The following is a 25,678-nucleotide window of genomic DNA, read 5'->3' as shown; positions in this document are numbered from 1 at the left end:
TGACTATAGTGGATGCTCTTAGTCAGTACTTTTTGCCCTGTTTAAGTGATTCCCCTGAAGTGGTCTTTTATTTTAAATCAGGGAAGCAGAGCTGGATCTCCAGGTGGATCTTGTATATACATGGAGATTTTCAGAAAAGTCACCAGCAACCCAGTACTAGATGCAAATCACGTAAAAGTGTCCCCCCCAAAACAGATACACCTTTTTCTTTCTCCCCATCTTGCTTTACACCAAATAATGCTCTTTAATTTGTGTACAAAAACTAAACAGATTTCTTCCCTCGAACATCTTTCTGATGTGTTACTTCAGAATTCTAATTTTGTCTCTATCAGTGTCTTATTAACATCTGAAAAAAATATATATATATATTTTATTGGAAAACAACAGTTCGTTAGGCCTTGAGAATTTTGTGACAGGTTTCTTTTGCTGTGTCTCACCACGACCACTGACTGCTTTATGGCATGCTTTGATTACTGAACTTCAGACAGACTCTTTTGTTATATCACATATACTTATACACAGTAAATTTTCCTTTCCATATGTGCTATGTATCTGAGGTTTTGAAGTTTAAAAAATGTGCCAGTATGGATATAAGCAGTTGATTTCAGTCGTTTGGACTTAAAAAGTACAGAGGTTTGAAGTAGATGTCCACTGCTGTCTGAATAGAGTAGATGAGGGTCTGGATCAGGACTGGAGTTCATTGGGTCCAATGCCAAAACGAGCAATCATCTGAACTGGTCTGTCTCTAGAACAGAGAGGTGGAAGAGAGACACACCTCTCATCTTTTACCCCCACTCTATTTTCCTTCCATCTCCAACTTCTCTGGCCTATCTCAGTGTTGTTTGTTTATGCTATGGAGAGGAGAACAGAAGTAAGCTTCTTAATCTTTACCTAGTTGAGCCACTACCAGGTTTGCTGGCAGCTTTGGCCACATTGTTTGTGAGGTGATTTTCTTTGCGTTCGGAGTGACTTTTGATTCTGATTCTTTGTTATTTTGTATGGAGCGGCACTTTATCTGTGTTTTAGCAGAACTGTTCCTCTGTACCCTTTACGGTTTTTTCTTGTTTTTTGTTTACCTTTTAAATTATGCATAGAGTTTTTTTGTGTGTGAAATTAAAGCCTTTATTAACCTTGTGTTGTTCGACTGTTTATTTCTGAGAAGGACACATTCTTGCAGACACCTAACCAGTTATTGAAGTTGTAAAAATCACATTCTATTGGTCTTCTGACTTGGACTTTGAAGCAACACTGTTGAACCTTAAAGGGAGTGGGACCGCACACCTACTGTGGCTGAGTCAGCACCAACTTTCTCTGATTTCATCTGAGGAGCCTGTGAAGCTCTGCAGAGGTTCTGCATAACAGTTTTTAAACCTGACATTGGCCTAAACTGTGCTCTTCCTTTGCCTTAGTATTAAGAGTATCAGGGGGAAGGTGAAATAGTGTTTGCATTTCATACTTGCTGTTAGGCCCCTACCCCAGGCCCAGTGGGTATGTGGCGCTCTCTGGGTACTGGTTAGTGAGTGTTGTGGAACCTCCTAAATAGGGCCATCACCTGGACCATTCAGCTCTTCCAAAGAACAAGTCCCTTTAACTTATCACCTGAGGAAGGCAGTAAGAAAATACATGTGAAAAGGAAAAGCCATTGCTCTGGGAAAGATGTAAAACTGAAAAACACTTCAGCCCACCTGCCATGATTAAAGATGAGCCATGATAAAAGCCTGGAGGAGGCTCGCCATAACTAAGGTTCCATGGAGTGCTGGGTTGCTCCTCTCAGACGGGAAAGCACTAGAGCAGAATGCTTTGGAAGTGATGCAACACCCCTGGATAAAAACAATGCAGCCAACTTCCTGAGAGCTGAAATTGGGACCACAGTCTCCTTACAGAGGAATCATCTTTCTGGAGGAACAGGTAGATTACTAAACAAGCGGCATCACCACAGACTGCGGGTTTTCACTTCAATTCACTGATACCAATAATAAAACGAAGCTCTGCAAGCAGGGTAGGGTACTGCTTTAAACTACAAGCTACTTTTGCTTCTCAAAACAGTCCTTTTTCTTTCTTGAGGTTTTGTTGCTTCCATCGAGGCAGAGCCGAGAAGGCAGAAGGAGTCATCCCCAAGGCCCGGGTGAAATCCTCAATGGACAGGTGCTCCTAGAAGAGGAGAAGGACCAGAGGGTCAGCTTCTTGCTTAGAGTTAGCTCTGATGAGTCACAGAGGTGTAGCACAGAAATCGATGACGAGCAAAAAGAGGCAATGTGGTGAGGGTCAGGAAAGGGTCAAGGAGGGGGGAGGTGGCATTTCTTTTCAATCTAGGGCTGTTCTGCTCAGTAGGATTGCCCTGGAGAAAGTTTCTTTGACTCCTGCAGAGAGCCCTGAATTAACAGCTTCTTTACGGTTAACACCTGTAGGTGGAGTTCAAGCTCAGGCTGCATGGAACAGCTTCTTAGTAAACACTTTTAGGTGGAGTTCAAACTCAGGTGGATGTGAAGCTCTGGTTTTCTAACCTGTTACCCTTTGCCTCCCACCTCTGGGCATTTTCTGCTCAAGGCTCCTGGGAGCCCTCCCTGATCCCCCAGGCAGGGTGATGGAGCACTTTGTTTTGGAAGAAGGTCCCTGACAGCTATGGTGGTTGTGTCCATGATCTGCAAATGCTTTAGGTTCCCTCTGTCCCACCCAAGCTGGCTTTGCAGCTTGGCTGAGACTTCTGGACTCTGACCCCCAGGCAAGATAGCAGGGACTGCCCATCCCAGTGGACTTGTATCTTTCCACTGGTCCTGTTCTTGAACCCTGCGGTCCTGCTAGCTGATTACTAGCCTCACCCTTGCCCACATCCGCCTCTCTGTGGTTTACTTATGGGTACTCGGATTGTCCTTCTTGCTACTGCCTGCAGCGAGACCCACCACCTCACTGTTCACTGTTACTGGCCCTCCCTTCTGAGTTGGGAGCAGCCAGAGAGCCTCAGCTCTTCTATAAGAATGCATACTACTCCCACAACTTAATCGTCAATGACAACAAAATTTTTAAAAGACTAAGCCCTTCAGTCCATCCTAAAGGAGATCAGACCTGGGTGTTCATTGGAAGGACTGATGCTGAAGCTGAAACTCCAATACTTTAGCCACCTCATGCGAAGAGTTGACTCACTGGAAAAGACCCTGATGCTGGGAGGGATTGAGGGCAGGAGGAGAAGGGGACCACAGAGGATGAGATGATTGCATGGCATCACCAACTCATGGACATGAGTTTGGGTAAACTCTGGGAGTTGGTGATGGACAGGGAGCCCTGGCGTGCTGTGATTCATGGGGATGCAAAGAGTCGGACGCGACTGACCGCTTCTACCATGGTGGAGTTGTCTTGATTCTGTTTCTTATATTCAAAATTAGTGATCTATTTAGTGATCTTAAAAAAAGCTAATGCATATTTTATTAGATATTGCAAAATTCCCCTCTACAGGGGTGGTAACATTCTGCCCTCACAGCAAAATAATATATGTTGTTCACAGCCTTACTAACAAAGTACATTGTCATTATTTAGCCTCCTTTTAATCACCTGGCCCAATAATATTGGCTGCCCTTCCCTTTAGAAATACTTTCTCTGTGTTATGTGATATGACAGTAAGAGTGGGACTCAGAAGACCTGAGTCTTGCTCTGACTTGGCTACTAACTGGGAAAGTCACTTCCTTGCTCTGGATCTGAGTTTTCTCAGGTGTAAAACAAGCAATGACAATAACAGCTTACACATACAGAACACTTCCTATGTACCAAGAGCTGGGGAAATAATATTTATAATATTATTAAGAATAATACATGCTATTAGGATCATCCCAATATTACAGTGAAGACACAGGTAATACATAAAGGGGTCTCAAGGTGACAGGAGGATGCAAATGTTCTAGAAACAATACCCTTATGCATATATTGGGCCCAAACCCATAACAGATGTTCCTGGAGGAAATAGCCAACTCACATCTATAGGTTCCTTAATTCATTTCTAAGGCTTCTTTATGGTTTATTGTACACAGGGTAAATTTTCTCTCAATACCCTCTCAAGCTAGATTTGCAGTCTATTTTGGATCTTCATGAGAGAATGAATATTAGAAATGTGTTTTTCTAAAACATGCCCTTCTTGCTTGCCAAACTCTCTCCCCCAAGTGGTCCACACAGACAGCAGCTGCTCTACCTGAGGGACCCTGTGCTGACTAGTCTCCTCCCTGGCACGCCTCTGAATTGCCAGCCCACCATACATATAGTGATATTTCAACCTGGAGGTCTCCCTGGTACGCCTCTGAATTGCCAGCCCACCATACATATAGTGATATTTCAACCTGGATGTCTCCCTGGTGCCACTAAACTCATGACTGTCCCTGTCTTAAGCTGGGTGTGACCCAGGGTTTTTTTTAACCTCAGAAAATGACACAATTACCCCCCATCTCATGACCTTTATCCAGTCATTACCAAGTGTTGCTGATTTAACCTAAATATTTCTCTAAACCATCTCCACCCATCCGCACCCATTCTTGGGCTTCCCAGATGGGGCTAGTGGTAAAGAACCTGCCTGCCAGTGCAGGAGGTATAAGAGACATGGGTTCAATCCCTGAGTTGGGAAGATCCCCTGGAGGAGGGCATGGCAACACACTCCAGTATTCTTGCCTAGAGAATCCCATGAACAGAGGAGCCTGACAGGCTACAGTCCACAGGGTCACAAAGAGTCAGACACGACTAAAGGAGACTTAGCAAGTCCATTCTTCACTAAGCAACTAGAGTGGGCTTTGGAAAATGTAAACCTGATGGCCATTCCCTTGCTTCACCCATAATAGTTCCCCTTGACTTTTAGGATGGACACCACCCTTCCCATCCTGACAAAAAAAGGTGCTGCCCAGTGCCCCCTCCACCCAGCAGCTGCCCCTCCCCAGCTCCACACACCCCTTGCTCTGGCCACCTTGCCCTTTCACCCAAGCTGTGTTTACATCCTACTTCTGGGCTTCCATAGATACTTTTCCCTTCTCCAAGAATATCCCACTCTGCCTGAATAATTCCCATTCATCTTTCAAGAAAAAAAATCTCTGACTAAATCAGGCTCTGACCCACCTCCCTTCGGCTGGGATCCACGCCCTCAGGAAGCTCCTCTATGGGCTTGTTCACCAGCTGCTCCAAGGGAAAGATGGGTAGAGGTCCGGAGCTGAGGTTGCTGTTAGCATTGAACACATCCGGTTTAGAGCTTGTGAGCTCCTAGGGAAGAAAACATTGTTACTTCAGCTGGTTTGTGGCTGCCTCCCAGGCTGCATTTTTCTCTGAAGTCAACAATGACCCTAGGGAACCTTCAAGAAGCCCTCTATGGAGTTCCTTGGCAGTCAAGGGGTGAGGACCCAGCACGTTTGCTGCTGAGGGCCCACATTCAATCCCTGGTCAGGGAACTATGATCCCTCAAGCTACGCAGCGTGACCAAAAAAAATATAAGCGTTCCATGACCCCTGCCTCCCACTGTCCACATACATATACATACCCTCTTCATAAGAATACGGCATTCTGGACAGGATCCACAAGCTAAAGCTTGGAGGTCTATATTCAGCCAAAAGCTGGTTGACCAGCTTTGAAAAACAGGTAAACAAAACTGTTTTGTTCTATGACTTATAAACTTCTCTATGGCTACCCCTAATGTTCGAGGTCTACCTTGGACATTTATGACCTTCTTTCTCTTATCTGATATGAAACTGTCAACCATAAATTCTCTTAGCCTTGACCTAACTACCTACACTTTCCTGCCTGTACCATCAGTCAACCAAGAAGGATTAGTTGAGTGCCATGGGGTTCCCAGGCTGTGGGTGGGTCTGAGGAATCCACATGTTATCTGCTGATAACCCCGGTGTGCTTGGGGAATTGCTCTCACATACTGGCCACAATTCTGCAAAGTCTACTTGGTCTTATCTCCCCTGCAAGCCTGTGAACATCTTTGATTTCATATTTCCACATTCTAAGCCTGTAGGCTGAACATATTTCTATGAACTAACTGAAAGATTGAAGAAGGTTTTTCTACCTGGGGAAGGGTGATGACAGCAGAGAAATTATTACTTATCCAAGCATGGTCTGAGGACTAACTGGATCAAATTACCTGGGCCCTTTGTGAAAAACACATATTAATGGATCTCAACCCAATTCTACAACCAGAATTTCAGGAAATGGGACTTTGGGATTTCCTTCTTTGTGGATGAGGGGCACACAGCTTGTGGGATCTTAGTTTCCTGAGCAGGGATCGAACCTGTGCCTCCTGCAGTGGAAGCATGGAGTCCTAACCACTGTACCACCAGGGAAGTCCCAGAATCTTCATTTCAATATGCTTCCCCCACCCCCAAGTTCCCCATCACCCAGACTCTTACACATGATAAAATTTGGGAACCATTTCACTAGGGAATGGAGGAGACAAATCCGCGTGAGACATTGAAGTTAAATAACAAGAAGAACTTCCAGGAGAAGGAGAAAACGATGGAAAGAAAGCAGAAGACCCTGGCACCTTCTCTGGAGCTTTCTCAGCTTTCATGGGTCTGACCACCGTCAGTGGACACTGTGGGGGCCCCTGCCGCCTGCCCCATACTCACAGCAGTGATCTGGCTCCAGTCCCCAGAGTTTCCAAGCTCCGCCTTCAGGTCCTCATAGGATTTGGAGTTCTGCATATAAAGTAAATGACAAATTAGACCTGGGTTTCAGCAGAGGAGACAGGACCATTTTCCTTCAGGCATTGAAAGAAGGCTGCTCTAGGGCCGAGGGGCAATGAGAAGGGGAAGGGGGAGTCAGGGGGAGGCTGGAGGCTGTCCCTGGAAAACGAGGTTGGATGGTAAGGATGAGCATGAAGGGCTGACAGGTAACTGGCTGGGGCAAGGGGCTATTTGCCTCGCTCAGCCCACCACGGAGATGGAGAGTATGATCTTTCCCCACCCTCTGAGTTTAAGAAGCTGCACGTAGCCTTGGAAACCGTACCCATACTGTGGGGGACTCAGGGGTCCTGGAGAACTGGGGAGCTCCCCTCAGAGCCTGGAGGGGACACTGTCACAGAAGAGTGAAAGGAATAGAGGGGACCTTGGCTCCATGGGGAGCCCCATCTCCGCATCCCAGGACTTGGCAGCAAGCATGCCACATTATGAGTTCCATGTATGCTGATAGCACGAACTAGTGAGTAAATGAATGAATGAATGAGTCTGAGAAAGAAGCCAGCACAGATCTGATGGGGGGAAGAGCTGCCAGAGTTGTTGATGTGGGACACTGACCTGGATTTGAGAAGTTCTGGACACATCTAGGTGTGCAGACTTGAGATTTGTTGGGATCCATCATCAAGACTTAACTTAGCTCATCAAACACTGAATTTTTTCAATGCATTCGAGAAAATTCAGCTCTCGATTTCCCTAACCTCAGCTGTTGTGCCAATTTTGTGTACCCAAAGCCACCAGGGCAACACTCATTCTACCTTAGCTTTCCTTCTTCCTGCAGAAAACCTTCACTGTGATTTGTGGTTTAGTCACTAAGTCGTGTCCTACTCTTTTCGACCCCATGGACTGTAGCCTGCCAGACTCCTCTGTCCATGGGATTTTCCAGGCAATAATACTGGAGTGGGTTGCCATTGCCTTTTCCATTTTGAGGACCTGCCCTCTGCTTCTCTCTGGGGCCTGTTTAGGAAAATTCTGTGGAAGTCTACTTCATTGTTCCTCAGGTCAGGACCACGTATAGGACCCATTTTGCTTAGAATTTAGTGCTAGAAGACACATATTTAGACATGTAGAACTGATGTGTTTGGAGGACCCGCCAATGCCATCTCATAGAAGTTTCCGCAATGATGATGGACGTTCTTTTTCTGTGCTGTCCAGTATGGCAACCACCAGCCACACATGACTAGTGAGAAACGTGAGAAATCAATTCTTTGATTTTGCTTAATTTCAATTCATTTGCATTTAAATAATCAGTACAGCTCTTCCCAATAATGTCCAGGAGCTTTGAGCTAAATCTAGTGTACAAGCAAGACACTGTCATTAGCCTAGATTTTTGATGGACTTCCTTCCCTCTCCCTTACCAGGGGGCCTCATAGTCTTCCTGCAGCCTTACTGTCCATTCTAAGTCTCTTCAAGCCCCTTTACAAATACATCACAGGTCATCTATCCCAATGAACAGAAAAACCCAGGAGTGTACCCTGGCCTCCTTGCATGTGCCATGAAGGATGTGCTGGGGTGGGAGGACCAGGTGGGCTGGGGCCACTCACATTCCACTTGAAGGGATCCCAAGCCAGGAACCAGCCTGTGAAGGTGGGGGGCTCGTGCCCTTGCTTCACCACAATTATGGGGGTCTCAAGGTCCCGGCCGCTGGGGTGGGTCTTGAGATATTCTTGCACTGTGGTGGCTGCGGCTTTCTTCTCGTCCTCATTGGCATTCTTCCCAATCCAGAAAAAGACCTGTGGAGCATCCCACAGTCAGTCTCCCCTGCCCTCCCTCGGCTCACCCAGGGTCAGACATCCTGCTGTGGACCCTGACCTTGGGCAGGCCCCATCCAGCCTTAACTTTGCCTCTGGAAATTGGGGTTGGACAGATGCCCTCTACTTCGATATTCTGCAGATGTGTGACTCCCAGCCTCTTCAGAGCCAAAGACCCCCAGAAACTCCTCTGCCTCATGAAATCAACTGGACTTTGGGAGAAGTACACGTCACACCTTGCAGCCCCACTGGGCATCCTCCTCTCCGACCTGCCTTCTTCTCTCTTATGCTCCTGCTGTTCGTAACCCCAATCTCAGAGAGAATGTATATGGAAGCCAAGAAAACATCAAACCTTACCTATCCTTAAAGCCACTATTTCTTGGCCCTGGGGATTAGGGTGGTCGGAACAGAGGTCCCCAGGCCTCAAAACTACCTGGTCCCAGACATCTAGCAGGAAAACATCATCCTCTTCCAAGTCATCCTGATTGAAGTCAGGGATCTCTGTGGCCAGGAAGCGCCCAGTCTGGTTGGAACATTCAAAGAGCCGGGGAGTGATGACCAAGCTTTCCTCCTGCAGCCTGCAAGGCGGAAAGGAAATTGTGTCAGAAAGCTCATCTCCTAGGAAAATGCTCTTTCTTCTGATCACACCAAAAGTCCCCCATCCTACCAAGAGTCCAGGAGCCCTCCAAAGGAGAAATTCCCACTACTCTCCCAGGACAAGCATTTCAGTGGGCTCTTCTATAGTCCTGTTAGGAAGTTCTTTCAAATATCTTTCTTCTATCGCTCTTGCTGCTAATATAATACATGGCCTTTTGCTTTTGAACTGAGGAAATGGTGGACCATGGACCTTCTTCAGAAAAATAAGCTTAAAACTTGTGTTCCTCAGCATCTGGTCCTGTGGCAGCATGGGAGGACAGTGGCTGATGGGACTCTGGCATCTTCCTCCCAAAGGGCACACCTAGAGTCCCACCCCTCTCTTTGAGCTGCCTCCTCTGGGTGTGCACTCCCTTTACAGGAAATATCCACCCCAGGCCCTAGGAATTTCACAGTAAATAGCATAGACACAGCCCCTGTGCCAAGAGGCTCCCAGAGCCCCGGCTGCCCCTTCCTCATCTGGTAGCCCTGTGAGCCCAACACACAGAGTCCTCAATCCGTGCCTGCTGCAGGCTCTGGGTGATGCGGGTAGAGGTGCTGGGAGGCTCTCCAGCCTCAGAAGGTGAGCTGGAGGTCGAGGGACCTGGGAATTACCTCTTGGTGCTGGCATAGGGGGCCTTCCCACCCAGGGCCATCCAGAAGTTGGCCGGCTCCTGCCCCTCCACCACCACTTGCTTCTCTGTCCGGGAGACAGTGTCAGCAACCATCTTGGCCATCTCCCGCTCATCCCCGCTGCAACCCTGGCAAAAGAGGGGGTGGCTGTGCTGGGGGAGTCCACCTCCAGTGCCCCGCCTCCCCCTCCTTCCACCACATTCACTGGCCTGGAGCTCCCGGGCCTGAGAGGCTCTCCTGGATCAAGGCCCTGTGCACACAGCCCAGCATCCCTGATGCTCCAAAGGACGGCAGAGGAGACCAGGGAGACTGCCCTCCCAGTGAGGCGGAGGCCTCCAAGAGACTGAGCCTCAAGACAGAGATAAAGGGGGAGGTAGCAACTGGCACACACAGGGGGAGTGAGAGAGCCCAAGACATAAAGACAGGAGACTTCCCTGGCAGTCCAGTGGCTAAGACTCTGCTTGAAATGCAGGGGGCCTGGGTTTGATCCCTGATCAGGGACCTAGATCCCACATGTTGCAACTAAGATCCAGCATAGTCAAATAAGTAAATAAATATATATATATTTTAATGGACTTCCTTGGTGGCATCGTGGATAAGAATCTGCCTGTCAAAGCAGGGACTGCAGATTCAAATTTTGGTCCAGAAAGATCCCACACGCCACATGCACCACAACTACTGCACTTGAGCTCTGGAGCCCAAGAGCCACAACTAATGATCCTCCGTGCCACAACCATTGAAGCCCTCAAGCCCTAGAGCCATCAGGTCACAACTGCTGAGCCCCAGGGCTGCAACTGCTGAAGCCCGTGCACCTAGAGCCTGTGCAAAAGACGCCACTGCCGTGGGAAGCCTGTGCACCACAACGGGACAGCAGCCCGCGTGCGGCAGTGAAGACCCAGCGCAGCCATACATAAATACAGCACGGTGCGCGTGGTGATCTCAGGCGAGGGCTTAAAAAAACATGAAGACGGGCCAACACAGGGACAGACAGGAGTCACCAGAGACAAACAGAGAAAGACCTACTCAGACACGGGGCAGATTCAGTGTTGAGGAGGCGGGAGGCGGGGCCAGAGGCAACTGAGAAACCGGGAGGCGGGACCTATGGGGGGGCGGGGGGAGCCACTCAACTCTGCACACACCTTCCCACACCACAAATAGCAGCAGGACTGAGTCTTGAGGATGAAGACATCGTTGGAGTTGAGGGAAGCGGCCCGGGGTGGGACCTCAAAGGCCTTGGTGTTGTTGGTGCTGGTTCCTCTGACCTGGAATAGCCGGGTGGAGGGCACAGGCTCCACGTTGTTGGCCCGGGATGTGCCTCCCTACAAGGAGAGACAGGCGGGAGTAACTTAGCAAAGGTGGCCATCTGATACACCATCACCTGACTAGTCTTCCCAAAACATTGCTTTGGTCACGGGCACTCCCCTGCCTGACAACTTGGTTCAGACTAGAACCATTCTAGGTCTACAGACCAGAGCCCAGCTTTCAGAGGGTCATTTGAGGCCTCACATGAGGAGGCAACCTGCCTTTCCAGGGTCACTCTCAGCTCTCTCCAAACCCTCCATTTAGCTCAGCCAAGCTTCTCATGGTTCCCCACAGGGCCTTTCCCTTGGGCCTTTGTCCTGGCTATGCCTCTGCATCGCCCTCATTTGACCCCCGCTGAGCTCTGACCCCCTCCAATGCCAAAATCTCCTCCCAACCCTCTTTCCACCATGGACTCTATGCCTGTTCACTGGTCACTGTATTCACATGCCCCTTTGAATGCAGCGTATTTCTGGCATTTAAGCACACATGGAACAACAGATTGGTTTCAAATTGGGAAAGGAGTATGTCAAGTCTGTATATTGTCATCCTGCTTATTTAACTTCTATGCAGAATACATCATCAGAAATGCTGGACTAGATGAAGCACAAGCTGGAATCAAGATTGTCAGGAGAAATATCAATAACCTCAGGTATGCAGATGATACCACCCTTATGGTAGAAAGCGAAGAAGAATTAAAGAGCCTCTTGATGAATGTGAAAGAGAAGAGTGAAAAAGTTGGCTTAAAACTCAACATTCAGAAAACTAAGATCATGGCATCCAGTTCCATCACTTCATGGGAAATAGATGGGGAAACAGTGGAAACAGTGTCAGACTTTATTTTGGGGGGGCTCCAAAATCACTGCAGATGGTGACTGGAGCCATGAAATTAAAAGATGCTTGCTCCTTGGAAGAAAAGCTATGACCAACCTAGACAGCATATTGAAAAGCAAAGACATTACTTTGCCAACTAAGGTCCGTCTAGTCAAAGCAATGGTTTTTCCAATGGTCATGTACGGATGTGAGAGTTGGACTATAAAGAAGGCTGAGCACTGAAAAATCAATGCTTTTGAACTGTGGTATTGGAGAAGACTCTTGAGAGTCCCTTGGACAGCAAGGAGATCAAACCAATCAATCCTAAAGGAAATCAGCGCTGAATATTCATTGGAAGGACTGATGCTGAATTTGAAGCTCCAATACTTTGGCCACTTGATACAAAGAACTGACTCCTTTAAGAATACCTTGATGCTGAGAAAGATTGAAGGAAGGAGGAGAAGAGGACGACACCGACTCAATGGACATGAGTTTGAGTAAACATCAGAATCTGGTGATGGACAGGGAGGCCTGGCGTGCTGCAATCCATGGGGTAGCAAAGAGTCAGACATGACTGAGCAACTGAATTGAACGGAACTGAAGCACACACTGCCTTGGACTGTTGATTCACTGCTTGTTCAGCAAAATGGTAAACAGCATTAGCATGGCATTCTTCTCCCCCTCAGTGCTTTGCAGAGGGCTGTGTACTTAGTAAGTGTTCAATAAATAGGTTATTGCTAAAGGAATGCAAGAGATGGCTATTTCAACAGGGAAGTCTGCTCCATGTTATTTGGCAGCCTGGATGGGAGGGGAATTTGGGAAAGAATGAATACATGTATATGTATGGCTGAGTCCCTTTGCTATTCACCTGAAACTATCACAACATTGTTAATTGGCTACACGCCGATACAAATAAAAAGTTAAAAAAAAAAAGGTGTCAGTGCACCTTAGGTTCATCATTCGGCAAATCTATCCAAAATAACTTCTTTTTTTCATCTAAAGAGGAGTTGGGGTGTGGAGAGTAATAGTCTTATACATGCTAATTGTTTATTAAATGAATTTTTAAAAACATTGAATAGTTATTTCTATTTCCATTGCACATAGGTGATGGAGCCTCAAACAGTTCCCTCCCAGGAAGAGTGGGCTGCCCCCTAGCCCTGTCTCCCACCCCACGTCCTCTCCCCTGTTTCTTGGAGCCCACCCCACCTCACTGCCACACCTGGTAGACCACCATGCGTCCCTTGAAGATGGACATGAGGTGAGGCGGCTCCTTGCCCATTGGGACCCGGATCTGGACCGGTTCATTGTTGTACTTCTGGTCCAGGATGACGGCTTGATAGGCGGAGGCTGTGACTTCATCCTGACCGGCCTGGCTGCCCTGGGTATGTGCAGGGTGGGAGGGGTGAGGCCAGCCCTCAGTTCTAACTTCATATCCAATTCTGACTGGCCCTAAACCCCACTTTCTTCCCCACCAATCCCCACCCTGAACACAACCAAAATCCACCCCCCAACCCAGACCTCAGCTGTGATCCCAGCCCCACACCTAATCTTTCTCCAGTCTCAGTCCACCCCAACCCATCCTGACCCACAACCTCCTCTCCCGCTTACTGCACCTTTCTTGAGGAAACACCGTGACTACCCCCCATTCACCCCCCAGCACCCCCAAACATCTCCCGCTCCCTCGCATCTGGACATAGAAACTCACAGTCAGAGCGGGTGAAGAGAAGGCACAGAAAGCCACGGAAGTTGGAAAGGAGACTCAGAGAACCAAAGGGGAAGGGTTGTGTGTCGGGGTACCCAGCATCAGGGGGATCTCCCAGGCAAAGCAGTTCCAAAATGGAAAGGGGGTAAGACACCCACCACCCGAGGTACTCAACACAAGGGCGATGGCCGCTTGGCAGGGCTGTAGTGAAGTGGGGCTGAGCAGCTGCGCTCTGAGCAGGGTGGAGTGGGGCCTGACCTGCCAGATGTACAGCAAGTAGTGCTGCTTCTCGCCGATGAGGTAGGTGTAGAGCAGCAGGTAGCAGTCGCCCCCAAAGAAGTGGCCGAGCCACTTGGAATCCACAGGCACCAGCTCTAGGTTCTCAATGCGCCACATCTGGGGCCGGTACCAGGCTAGTGTGAGGTCCAGGACAGGCTCCACCGACCCCGCCCCCCGGCCGGGCCTCTCTCCCCGTCATACCTGCACCTCCCCACTCCCATCGTCCACCATCTTCTGCTGGGCAGCCACCTGAGGCTGGACATGCATGGACGTGGCATCAAACTTCACCTGTTCCACCTTGGCTGGAGTGAGGGGGGACATCATGACACCCAGTGTCACCAGCTGAGTTCCCCCAGGTCCTCACAACAGCCCTGAGTGGGAGCTGCAATTCTACAGATGAGGCAACTGAGGCTAGAGAGATTCGGTAGCTTATCCCAGGTCACACAGCTAGCCAGCGGCAGAGCTATAACATAGAACCCTATCTCCTTCCTGTAAGACTCATGTTTCATTGGGGCCTCCCAGAGCAGCCACGGGAGGGACATTTTCTCCTCCCCCAGGTGCGTGGCATGGAGCTTGTCCTTAGCAAATATTGTCTGGAAGACTGGAGATGTTTGGGTTTGGGTTCTGAGGAGACCCAACAGTACTCCAAATGAAAGGTGAGTTGTTCTCAGCTCCCTTTCTGTGACAACTCGAGTTTGTCCAAGTCCCTTTGTGTCCACGCCCCTCCACCTGGGGAGCCCAGAGTCGGAGTGAAGTGTGCACAAGAGGAGTGTTCGAGAAGGAGGGCAGGAGGCGGGTCCAGCGCTCTCCTGGCCCCACTGCCCGCTTCCAGACCCACCCCGCCTCAGGCCAGCCCTCACCCACGGAGCCCACGGTGTGGATTTTGCCTAGGCCGGTGGTCCGGCTGGGTACTGTCCACTTCTGGAAGAGCTGCTGAAAGACAGCTGACTCGGCCCCGTCATTCTGAAGCTCCACCTGTGTGTTCGGTGGGTACTGCTTCGCTTTGATAAAGTTCTGGGAAGAGAAGGAGGAGGCTGGGGTGTGTCCTTCCCCCAGCCTCCACCCCGCAACAGGAGCCGAAGCCTGGCTATAACCCCAATCAGACCTACCACTAACCTGCCCTGGCCCCATGCCCAAACCGGACTCTAATCGCTGTCCCAGTGCTGACCTCAAACCTAATCCAGCTGACTCCCACCCCAGGTCACACCAGACTCCACCTCAAACCCAGCTCTGACCTCCACCCTGAATCTAACACTTACCCCCAAACCCACTTCAGATCCCCTACTCCAAGGTCAAATCTGACCCAAACCTGACCCCAGCCTCCATCTCCAAACTTGAGCCCAACCCCCAATCCAATGTTGACCCCCAGCCGGTTCAGGGTTACTGACTTCAGCTCCTACAATGACCCCCAAACTCTGACTTGGCCTCAGCACTATGCTGACCCACCCCGCTTCTTGTAAGAAGGCTGGCCTCCGTTTCTTCCTCCCTTTTTGGCGCCAAGCTCAAGGTGCAAGCCCTGAGGAGGCTCCCTTTTTGTGACAATTCTTGAGGTCACTGGGTGGTTGGCTTCCTGGGGTACAGAGAACCCCCAAGATGACCCCCGCGGAGCTAAGTCAGGCCCGGAGCCACCCCTGGCCTGTGGCCCCCACTGCCCTCTCCCTGCTGGGAGGCCTTCTCTGCCCCTCCTCCAAATTCTCCTCCTGGACACCCAGACCCACCAGTGCCTGGTTCATGGCTTCCTTCTTCTCCTGGGTGTTGGCATTCTTGCCCTTCCACACATAGATCTTTAGGCCTCCCTGGTCCAGGATATAACAGTCCTGGAGGCGGGAGAGAAAGCACAGGGCGAGAGCCTGAGGGCGCAGGCTGGGAGAGCTGCAGACACAGACGTTTTCCTCTTGTGACCCCATCCCGACCACCCCAGGCCCCTGGTGGAGCGTGGACAGGGGACAGTGGATGATGGGGAGCTGGGGCTGGGGGCACCCTGGACCCTCTCACCTCGTGACTGAGCAGGTCTTGTGTGAGTGGCCGCGTGGCGATTTCCCTGACCACCACCTTTCCATCTGAGTCAGACACACTGCAGGATAAAGATGCGGCATAGACAAGGAGGATGCTGGACACTCGCCCCGGGGTCTCCTCCCCCAGGAGGCACCCCCTGTGCCAGGCGGAGCCCCGCATAGCCGGGCACTCACTGGTACAACTTGAGGGCAGCCTTGAGGGCCGGCTCTACCACCGTGTCGGCCACGGCGGCCTTCAGCTCCTTCCGCTGGCCCAGCACGTGGTTCATGATCTCCATCAGCTGCGGTGAGGCCTTCTCGTCCTCCCCGTCCACCACGCCCACGTAGGTGCGCCCACCCCGCTCCTGGTCGCGGATCTCCTTGGCCAGGTTCATGCCCTGCAGGGAGGCCCCGGGACGCATGAAGGCTGGCGGGGGGCGGGGGCGGTGGATAGGGCAGCATCCGCCACCCCAAACCACATCTGGGTAGCCCAGCAGCCCCAAAGAGGGAGGCACCTGGCCGGCGCTTCCCTTTCAAGGAGGGGACCAGGCTTTTAAGACGTGTGTCAGGAAGCCAAGCTAAAACCTCAGGAAGAGCAGTCTTCTTCATGAGCAAGAAGGGGTCTGGTTGAGGGGGTGGAACTTGCTAGGCCTTCAGTTTTGACATTGTATGAAATGTGTGATTTTGCTTCAAAGTTTTGCATGAGAGGTGAGTCCTGAAGATCACAGTCCTGTCTCTTTGTCCCAAAGCCATGTACACACACCCTCACACACTCACACACACACAAAGCCTCACATGGGCTCACACATATGTGCACAAACACACACACACACACAGCCTGGCTCACTCTCTCAGTCCAGCATCTCCTGTCCAGTTCCCGGCCTTACACTCCGGCCCCCTCCCCTCTCCACTGTTCCCTTCACCCCACTGCCCCCCCTCGCCAGGCCCACATTTCTGTTTCCAGCCTAGCCCTATTTATCCAGCTCCCAAGACAGCCCCATTTTAAGATGCCCCAAACCCAACCTTTTCTCCCCAACTCTGTTGCTCCCTGATCTTTCCATTTCAGAAAATGGGACACCACCCATCCCCACAAAAAGCACAACCTTTGACTTCTGTCTCTCTCCTCTCTTGTCACCCCCAACCTGACATACGTCCTGTGATTCCACCTTCCCAGCCCCTTCCTCACCTAGGCATGTGCCCTCAGCCCCTCCACTCCCCTCGCCCCTCAGCAGTCAGAGTGCCCCTCAACAGCATCCCAGGCACTGAGAACAAACCTCAACCCTCTCACACAGCTTCCTGACCACATAGCACGTCCTGTGAGACACCCCCACCCTCCTTTCCAAACCCCCCAAAGTCCCCGTCTCGGGCTTCGTCTGAGCTGGCAGATTGCCTGCCATACACCTCTCTCCTGCCTTAGGGCCCTCTCCTCCCCACCTGCCCTCCTCCCAGAAGCCTTCTTAGACCCCTCTGAACCCTGAGAGCCACACGCCCCACCCTTCACTTCTCCAATATTCCCTTCACATCTGGTCTTCTCTCCTGGATGGCCCACTGGACACCAGAGCAAGGGCAGGGCTCTGCCCATTTCATTGATCCCAGTGCTGGGCACAGCATCTGCCACACAGCAGGGACTCATCAGACGTTAGTGGCTCCGCCACAGTGCATGCATGCAGACTCCAGCACGCAGACCTCACTGCACGCACATGGAGACTCAGATCCACCTTCAAAGAGCAGCCCGGACAGTCAGGGGAGAGGGCGCTGAGGAAATGGGGACTGGCGGGGGCGTGGCAGCAGCCTAGCCAGTTTGGGAGGGAGGCAGGTGCTGGAGGGCGCAGGGAGGGGCAGGGTGGGATCTGGGGGGTGGGCACAGGGCGGGGTTACCCTCAGTCTCTCCATGCGGTTACTCTCTGGCCCATTCCACTGTATGATGAGCTTCCCAAGGTCCAGGAGGAAGACATCCCCACGGTTGAAACTCTTCCAGGACATCTCCACCTGGGGAGCCATGGGGCAGGCACAGACCCCACTCAGACCTTGTCCATCATCCATCAATCTCTCCCCAACCCCTTCCCTGCCCCTCACCCCTCCTCAGCCTCTGCCCTCCGCCCAGGTAGGGCGGTGGATGGGAGGCGAGGAGGCTGTGCCCCCTGAGCCCTGGTTGATGCCCACCTCTCCGGCCACCACATTCCTCTTGCCCTTGACGTGGAGCAGCCGCTGGATGTCATAGGAGTTTGTCTCCACTTGCTTCATGCCAGAAGCCACGCCCCCTTTCCGTATCCTGTGAAGAGAGGTGAACTGACCCAAGGGAGTGGGCTGGGAGGTGTGACAGACCCCTGTCCTCCCAGATCCTGGGGATTTGGTTGCCACAGGGCCCATCTGAGGGCTGGACCTGGGAGTAAAGGGGTGCCTGAGGCCTTGGGGGCACAAACCCCAAACAGGCACTCACTCTCAGGGCCATGCACGTGCAGGGTTGCTCTATCGCCTCCATTTGCATGACCCTGGCAGTGAGTGCCTCCTTGGAGTTTGTACCCTAGGTGTCTCGCTTGCCTCACCCTAGTCCTAGCCCTGCTGAGAAGCCTGCAAAAGGTGGGTGCATGGTAATGGGGCCATGTGGAAGGACAGGCAGAGGACTGAAGCAAAGGGAAGAGGGGAAATGCTGAAGACAGAACTGTGTCTCCTCCCAAACTCAAGGCTGAAGACCAAGGACAGGGCAGCAGGAGAGATCGTGGTGGGGAATGGAAAGGTGAACAAAAATAACCTTCATGGGCTCCCTGCACAGCTTCAGGCTCCCTTTCCAGCCCCAGGTCTGCCCCCCAGCCTCAGGTGTCCCTCCCAGCCCTGGCTCCATTCCCGAGCCTGTAGCGTGCCCCTCCGTACACAATGCCCTTCTTGAAGTAGCCTCGGAAGGTGTCACTCTCATTGCCCTGGACCTCACGGTGCTGGACGGCCCGGCCCTTCAGAAAGTCATCCATCTGTGTGGTGTAGATGGCAGCCGCCCCTTGCTCGTCCTGGGACGAGGCCTGGCCGATCCAGTAATGAATGTCATAGGACAGGTTGCTGCCTGTCTTGTGGATCTAGGGAGAGAACATGTCCAGTGGACCCAAGGCCCTGGGCTCCCACAGCCCTCTCCCCGCCTCTCTGCTTCAAATGGTCTCTTGAACGTGCGGGGCCAGCACCACAGGGGAGCTTGGCATGGAGAAGTTCAAGGGACGAGCGGTCAGGAGCCCTGCATCGTGTTGTAGTTCTCTCAGACCCTCTGAGACATGGGGCAGGTGTCTTCCCCTGGGCCTTGGAAATAACTTGGTTGGACTACGGCAACATTTTCCAAAGTTATGTGCACAGACCATCAGAGGTCTAGGAGGTGACTTGGTAGTATACAGTGAAATGACTTTGGAAATTTTTTTTTGTCCACCCCTCTCAGCATATGGGATCTTAGTTCCCTAACCAGGGATAGAACCCATGTCCTCTGCACTGGAAGTGTGGAGTCTTAACCACCGGTCCTCCAGGAAATCCCTGATTATGGAAATACCTTATAGCTACTTTCTGTTTGTGAAACGGGACACTGCTTTCCATTCGTGATAATGACACCGAGTTAAGTTTTTAAATAAATAGATTTAAATTTTAAAAGTGAATCAGTAAAAGCACAAATGCATTAATGACACAGGATGCAGAAGAAACCAAGACGGTCAAATGAAGCTGACTGGATTTTGGGAACATGGACTCAAAGTGGGGTGATATCCCACCAGTTCAGAAGCTCCCCCAAGACTATACATCCACAGAGGGTCACCCCAGCTGGGAGCTCAGTGGTTCAAGGGCAACAATTGGCTCTTGTATCTCTGACCCTCTGGTGCTACGGCTAGGCTGGGAACACCCACTGAACACTATCTTGGGATGAAGCTGGGCAGCAGTCCCCATTGCCCCCAGCTTCATGGTTCCTCCTGCTGCTGCCCTAAGCTTTGCTCTCTGCTGCGCCCCCTCCCCTGCCCATTCCCCACTCACAGCCAGGATTACATAGCAGTCACCATCAAAGAAGCTGCCAAAAGAGTTGGAAGGAACAGGCACCATCTGCATGGCCTAAGGAGAGAACGGAAGTCAGAGGGCTTGACCACCCAGGACCCCCAGCTTCCGTGCCTCCCTTTAACCAAACGGAGAGTTGGGAAAGGAAGAGCCAGGAAGAGAGCACAAAAAAAACCAACCAGGAGGGTGGATGTGAGGAGGGCGGGGAAAGGAAGGAGCAGGAGGAGGGGTCGATGCCTGAGGATGGGGCGGGGATGGCACCAGGGGCTCGCATGCCAGCAGGGCAGGATGGAAGACAGTCAGCCTTCCTCGCCTCAGTCCATCCCCGGCCTACAGAGCCCGCCCTGTGACCAGGCAGTATCCTCACCTCGATCCTCCATATCTGCACCCCCGGCGTGGTGATGTTGAGGGAGCCTTTGACTTGGGTGCTCAGTTTGGTCATGGCGGATGAGCCTAGGGGAGAAGTGGAATGGGAGCAAGAAGAGGACCTGGGAACCCTGGCTTCCAGGGGCCACTCTGTCAGCCCAGCCCTGGAGAGCTCCTCTTTCTCCAGGGCTCAGGGCTCTGAGAGAAGGTCCCCACCCCGGGCCCTGAGTGGCCAGGCGTGGTCCCACCTGGCTCTGATCTTGTCACTCTTGTTCAAACACCTTTCCTGACTCCCTATCACCTACTGAAAAAAGGTCCCACTCCTAAGCCTGGCAGGCAAGGCCCTTCTTGATGCAGCCCCAAACGATTTTTCTGCCTGAAAAGTTTTGACCAAAGTCATGCCTGGCTAAAAAATATATATTATATCATACAGAGTTTGTTTTTTTTTAAGCAAAGAATAAACAAGGGTTGAAAAAGTATACATGCTCAAAAGAATTGAAGAAAAACCGGTGTTCAAACAAAACTTGTACATGAAGTTTCATAGCAGCTCTATTCACAAGAGCCAAAAGGTGGAAAGAACCCAAATGTCCATCAACAGATGACTAAATCAACAAACGGTGGTCTGTCCACACAATGGAATAGTACTCAGCCGTAAGAAGGAATTAAGCATGATACACGCTGCATCGTGGGTGAACCTTGAACAAGATGCCGAGTGAAAGAAGCCAGACACAATGGCCCCGTTTTGTGTGACTGCATTTACATGAAGTGACCAGAACAAGCAAATCAATAGAGACAGTGAGCGATCAGTGGTTGCCAGGGGCTGCGGAAGGGAGGGAGGAATGAGAAGTAACCCCTTGTGGGTGTGGAGTTTCCACTTGGGATGATGAAAATATTCTGGAACTAGACAGCGGTGATGGCTGCACAGAATTTTGAATGTACTGAATGTCCCCTAATTATACGCGTTAAAGTGGTTAAAATGGTAAGTCTTATGTTCTGTGTGTTTTATCGCAATAGAAAAGTGTACACAGCAGTTTCCTATTTCTTGCTACCCCAACCCTCAAGTGAAAGTGAAAGTCGCTCAGTCATGTCCAACTCTTTGCGACCCCAGGGACTTTAAATTCCATGGAATTCTCTAGGCCAGAATACTGGAATGGGTAGCCTTTTCCTTCTCCAGGGGATCTTCCCAACCCAGGTTTCTTGCATTGCAGGTGGATTCCTTACCAGCTGAGCCACAAGGGAAGTCCCAACCCTCAAACACCCCTCAATTACTGGTCTGGTGGCCCACAAGATGTGGACCCCACCTGGGTAGGGCCGTGTTTGTTCAGTGCTGAATCCCCAGCTTCCTCTGCTGGAACTTTGTTGAGTGGGTCTGTGGGTGGATGGTCAGGTGGTTGGGTGGTTGGCTGAGTTTGTGGATAAAAGTGATTAAGTGGATGGATGAGGGAATACATGAGTGAGTGAATGAATGAATGAACCTTTCCCACTGGGAACCGTCCTCCACCCACTGAGCTTGAAGAAACCTCTCCCCTATCTTCTTCCATGCTGTCTTTTATGGCTCTTTCCTTTGACCTCTAGCTATGTTCTCTACTCCAAGTGCACATCAGAATCACCAAGGGAGCTTTAAACAACACTGGGGCTCTGATGCGCAAGCTATGTCATACCCCCAAGGATTCTGATTTAATTAGGCCAGGGTGGGGCCCAGGCTTGGGCACTTTATTTTCTGCCTTTGGGGAGGTGAGCCAGAGGTGCTTTCAAAACTCCCCAGTGATTCTGATGAGCTAGGGAGGAGAGCCACTTGTCCCTGGTAATTTTTGTTCTGGGTTTCCTGCCCCTCCCTTCCAGTCTGGAGGCCATCCCATTCCCCACGGAGCCTACCACCCAGCCTGGCTTGGAGTTGCCCTCCATGAATGCTCCTTGAACCGATGAATAATGAATGAAAGATCATGTGGCCCCCGCCACCGTGCTCTGACAGCTGGAATCTATCTAATCTCTCCTTGCACCTGGACTCTGAGTCACCCCTTGGAACAATGACCCGGTCTTTTACTGCTGGTAAACTCCCTCTTCCGACTCCTGAAGGGTGACCCCCCCTCCCTGGCATTGTGGGATTTGGGGACATCTTCCTGCCCAGCCTCTGATTAGCGCCCCCTCCAGCAAATTAGGGCCGCCTGCTGATGGCCAGCACTGCACCTGTAGGAGCTCCTAATGCCTGGGTCCTGTCTGATATCCCTGTGGGTCAGGGCCTCCTCCATGAGATATTTCTCAGCCCATGGAGACCTCAGGGCTCCCAGGACTCCTTGTTCAGCTAAACCAATTTGGGTACAAATGAAGAAAATGTTTCCTCTTATTTCAGTCATCGCTTTTGCCCATATCCCTCTTTTTGCCAAAACAGACCGCCCTCACTAGCTGTGCGAACACGGCGTGTATCTTCACCTATGAGGTTGGCAGTCGACGACCAGGTGATCTCTAAAGTCCCACTGGGGGAATTCCCTGGTGGTCCAGGGGTTGAGACTGAACTTCCACTGCAGGAGGCACAGGTTCGATCCTTGGTTGGGGAAATAAGATCCCATGTGCCATGCAGTGCGACACAAAATAAACAAATGAAAAATTTAAAAAAAAAAAGTCCCATCAGGGATATTCTGAGTCTAGGAGGGACCAGCAAAAGCAAAAGAGGGCAGACAAGATGAGGCTCTTCTTGTCCATCAGAACAGTGGAGACTCAGGGGAGCAGGGGTTTGAAAAAGTTGGCGCTCTGCCTCCCTAGAGAAAAATCAGGATTGGGGACCTCCAGCAGCCTGAAGAGGGAAGAGGTGGGCAAGGGGAATCTGGGAGAGCCACCCCAAGAAGTGGACTCACACTGCGAGAGTACCCCCTGGATACCCGCCAGCTGCTCCTGCCTTGTAGACGCTGGTTAGAGCAGATGCCTCTGTCCCACAGCCCCCTCACTCTGATGGATCCTCTCTAGCCTTGCATCTCCTGAACTGCTGGGAGGAGTAGGGGGCCCATGCTGACCCCCCATTGCCCATAGCACAGCCCTGGGTTTGAATATGTGATGTCTTCTCCCTCAACTTGAATTCATTGTCTCCCCCGTCACTCCTGGTTCCCTTGCTCCTCTGTCCCCACCTCAACGAAGGGCACCATCACTCCCAGACCCCGAAGTCAGCCATTGGTGCACACCCCGAAACCTTCCCTCTCCTGCCCTCCAGCACACCCCCATCCCTCTCTGCTTCTGGTAACAGCACACCATTCACTGGCCCTGGCCACCCCTGCCCGCTCCATGCTGCTTCTCACTCTCCCCTCATGTCCTTTCTTTTCCCTTTCATTTTCCTTTCCAGTGCGCACCCCACATTTCTTCACTTGTCCAACACTCCCAAGCTCTTCTGATCTCAACTTAGCTCTCATTTATTCCAAGATGTCTTCCTAGAATCCTCAGGTTAGACAAGAGACCCGTCCTCAGGGACCCCAAGCCATCCTGGCCAAAAAATGCTTCTCTTGGTCCTCTGACCACATGATGGTGATAGGATCTGTTTATAAGTATGAGGTTCCCAAGGTCAAGGACCTAGAGGCGTTTGTCTATGTAACCCCCGGCTCCTAGTACCCGTGCATGCTAAGTCGTCTCAGTCATGTTCAGTTCTTGGCAGACTGTATGGGCTGTAGCCCACCAGGCTTCTCTGTCCATGGAATTTTCCAGTCAAGAATACTGGAGTGGGTTGCCATGCCCTCCTCCAGGGGATCTTCTCAACCCAGGGATTGAACCTGTGCCTCTTGAGTCTCCTGCATTGCCTGGCAGGTTCTTTACCCTAGCGCCACTTAGGAGGCCCCCCAGCACATAATAGGTGCTCAATAAATATTCTTGAAGCAGAAATACTGAACTGCAGAATGAAAAGAGTGGCCCTTCTTAGGGCCATGGAAGAATTAGGTTTCCTGCTGTCCCCTGGGTCCCATCTTCCCTTTATAACTGCTGCCCCATTGTGCTGGGAGTTCGGGCTCCAAAGAGCTCCAGAGTGCTTCCACTGCTCTCTGTTGCTAGTCATGCGGTTCTGAGCAGGACAGGGATGTGGCAGTACTCGAAACGAAGGACACACTCCTGCTTTGTTAGGCCAGTGAGAGCAGAGCGAGTGACATATCCCAGCCCTCCAGCCTGCAGACTCAGCCTCACCCCCACCCAAGATCACCTGAACAGGCTTCCTGGGAAGCAGGTGGTCAGTATGTCCCAAGATCCTAACCTAGACTTGCCCCCACTCCTCTGCCCCACCTCCTTTCAGCTGAATGGGGCTACAGGGCCTGGTGAGGCTAAGGGGATGGGTCCGGTGGAGGAGAGATGGGATAGCATGCCTGCAAGGGCGGCCGAGGGTAGACGGGGGCCCAGGGCCCTGCCACCACCAGCCCCCTGCCCCTGCTTCTGTCTTTGCCCATTCCATCCCTGATGGCTGTTGCTCACACTTTGGTTTCCAGGAGACAGAACGCTGAGGTCCCAGGAGTGACAAGGAAATGAGATGCAGAGAAAAAGCCCATCTCAGATGAGGAAGAAATGAGCAAAGAGATGGTGGCAGCCAGGGGAGGGGGAGAGGGAGGTCAGGTTGACCAGCTGCTCCCTGGTGGCCCAGGACTGGCGGGTTTTACATCTACAAGTCCTTAGATTCTTCTCTGTCCAGGGCGATCCGGGCCAGGTGGCACCCAACGCAGGGCGGGGACCGATGGCAGGCAGGGGGGTAGGAAAGGGCCGTTGTCTGGGGTGGACGCTTCACTGTCCTTCTTTTGGAGGCCCGGGAGGCCACCCTGTGCTCCCTGCCCCTTCCAGATTCTCCAGAGAGCCAAGCCTCTCCCTCACCCCCGCACCAAGAAGCTGCAGGAGGCCCCAGGCTGCCCGAGGGAAGCAGCCGACCCTGTCCTGCCCTCTCCCACCACCTACGGTGCTGGGTCCCCGCAGGGTGGCCTTACCTGTCTGGGGAAGGCAGCTGCCACCTGGGAGATCTCAGGGAGTTGTGGCAAGCTGGCTGAAGGAGAGCGACCTTTGTCCCCACCCCCCCCCTCCTCTAGGAACTGCCTTCACCATATAAGGGAAGATAGGGCCCCAGAGAGAGAGAGGGAATGGGCGAGGGGGTGGGGAGGCAGGTGGCCGCCGTGTCCCTGGGAGCCAGGAGCCCAGTGACTGCCAGACACCCACAGCCAAGGGGCCCCACCCTTGGGTCCCCAGCGAGCACCGAGGGATGGGATACGTTTCTGCCCGGGGCCCAGATGCTAGCTGCAGGTGGACAGCACTTGCCAGCTAAGGTATGGGCGCCTGGACCCTTCATCCTATCAAACCAGAGGAGCAGTCTCCTCCGTCCTCCTTCCTCCACTTGGGGGAGTGACCCCGGGGTGGGAGAGCCCTGGACACAGGAATTTAGGGCCAGGGAATCAGATTTAGGGCCCTTGAGGACTGACGGGACCCTAGCACCCTTAGAGGTCGCTCGCTCACTCCGAGGGGCACAGAGCTTTTCTTGTCTGCCCCTTCAGAGGCGCT

The 25,678-nt window shown here is 51.8% G+C and overlaps 1 protein-coding gene across 1 annotated transcript; it reads right to left on the bottom strand.

The window, feature by feature from the left end:
* Positions 1–1,096: 1,096 nt before the first annotated feature.
* Positions 1,097–25,204, bottom strand: VIL1 (villin 1). Its single transcript, XM_069578352.1, has 20 exons — positions 25,114–25,204; positions 20,178–20,263; positions 19,793–19,867; positions 18,671–18,867; positions 17,963–18,071; positions 17,678–17,788; positions 15,995–16,197; positions 15,801–15,879; positions 15,524–15,622; positions 14,666–14,819; positions 14,007–14,107; positions 13,785–13,922; positions 13,044–13,202; positions 10,852–11,031; positions 9,695–9,840; positions 8,880–9,024; positions 8,240–8,428; positions 6,591–6,659; positions 5,086–5,226; positions 1,097–2,151 (listed from the first exon to the last, which is right to left on the bottom strand). Exons 2-20 carry the CDS (start codon positions 20,250–20,252, stop codon positions 2,038–2,040), a joined length of 2,484 nt encoding a protein of 827 aa, XP_069434453.1. The 5' UTR covers positions 20,253–20,263; positions 25,114–25,204; the 3' UTR covers positions 1,097–2,037.
* Between the last annotated feature and the right edge of the window lie 474 nt (positions 25,205–25,678).

Source organism: Ovis canadensis, chromosome 2, assembly GCF_042477335.2.
Source record: "Ovis canadensis isolate MfBH-ARS-UI-01 breed Bighorn chromosome 2, ARS-UI_OviCan_v2, whole genome shotgun sequence".
Lineage (NCBI taxonomy): Eukaryota > Metazoa > Chordata > Mammalia > Artiodactyla > Bovidae > Ovis > Ovis canadensis.
This window is presented reverse-complemented; position numbering and strand designations above follow the sequence as displayed.

Excerpts from the sequence above, each read along its gene's own strand:
- VIL1 (XM_069578352.1), bottom strand. The coding sequence starts at position 20,252 with ATGACCAAACTGAGCACCCAAGTCAAAGGCTCCCTCAACATCACCACG. Across the intron at positions 16,198-17,677 it reads ACCGCATGGAGAGACTGAGG|GGCATGAACCTGGCCAAGGA; the intron begins GTAACCCCGCCC and ends GCCTCCCTGCAG. Across the intron at positions 2,152-5,085 it reads TGGATCCCAGCCGAAGGGAG|GAGCACCTGTCCATTGAGGA; the intron begins GTGGGTCAGAGC and ends CTCCTCTTCTAG.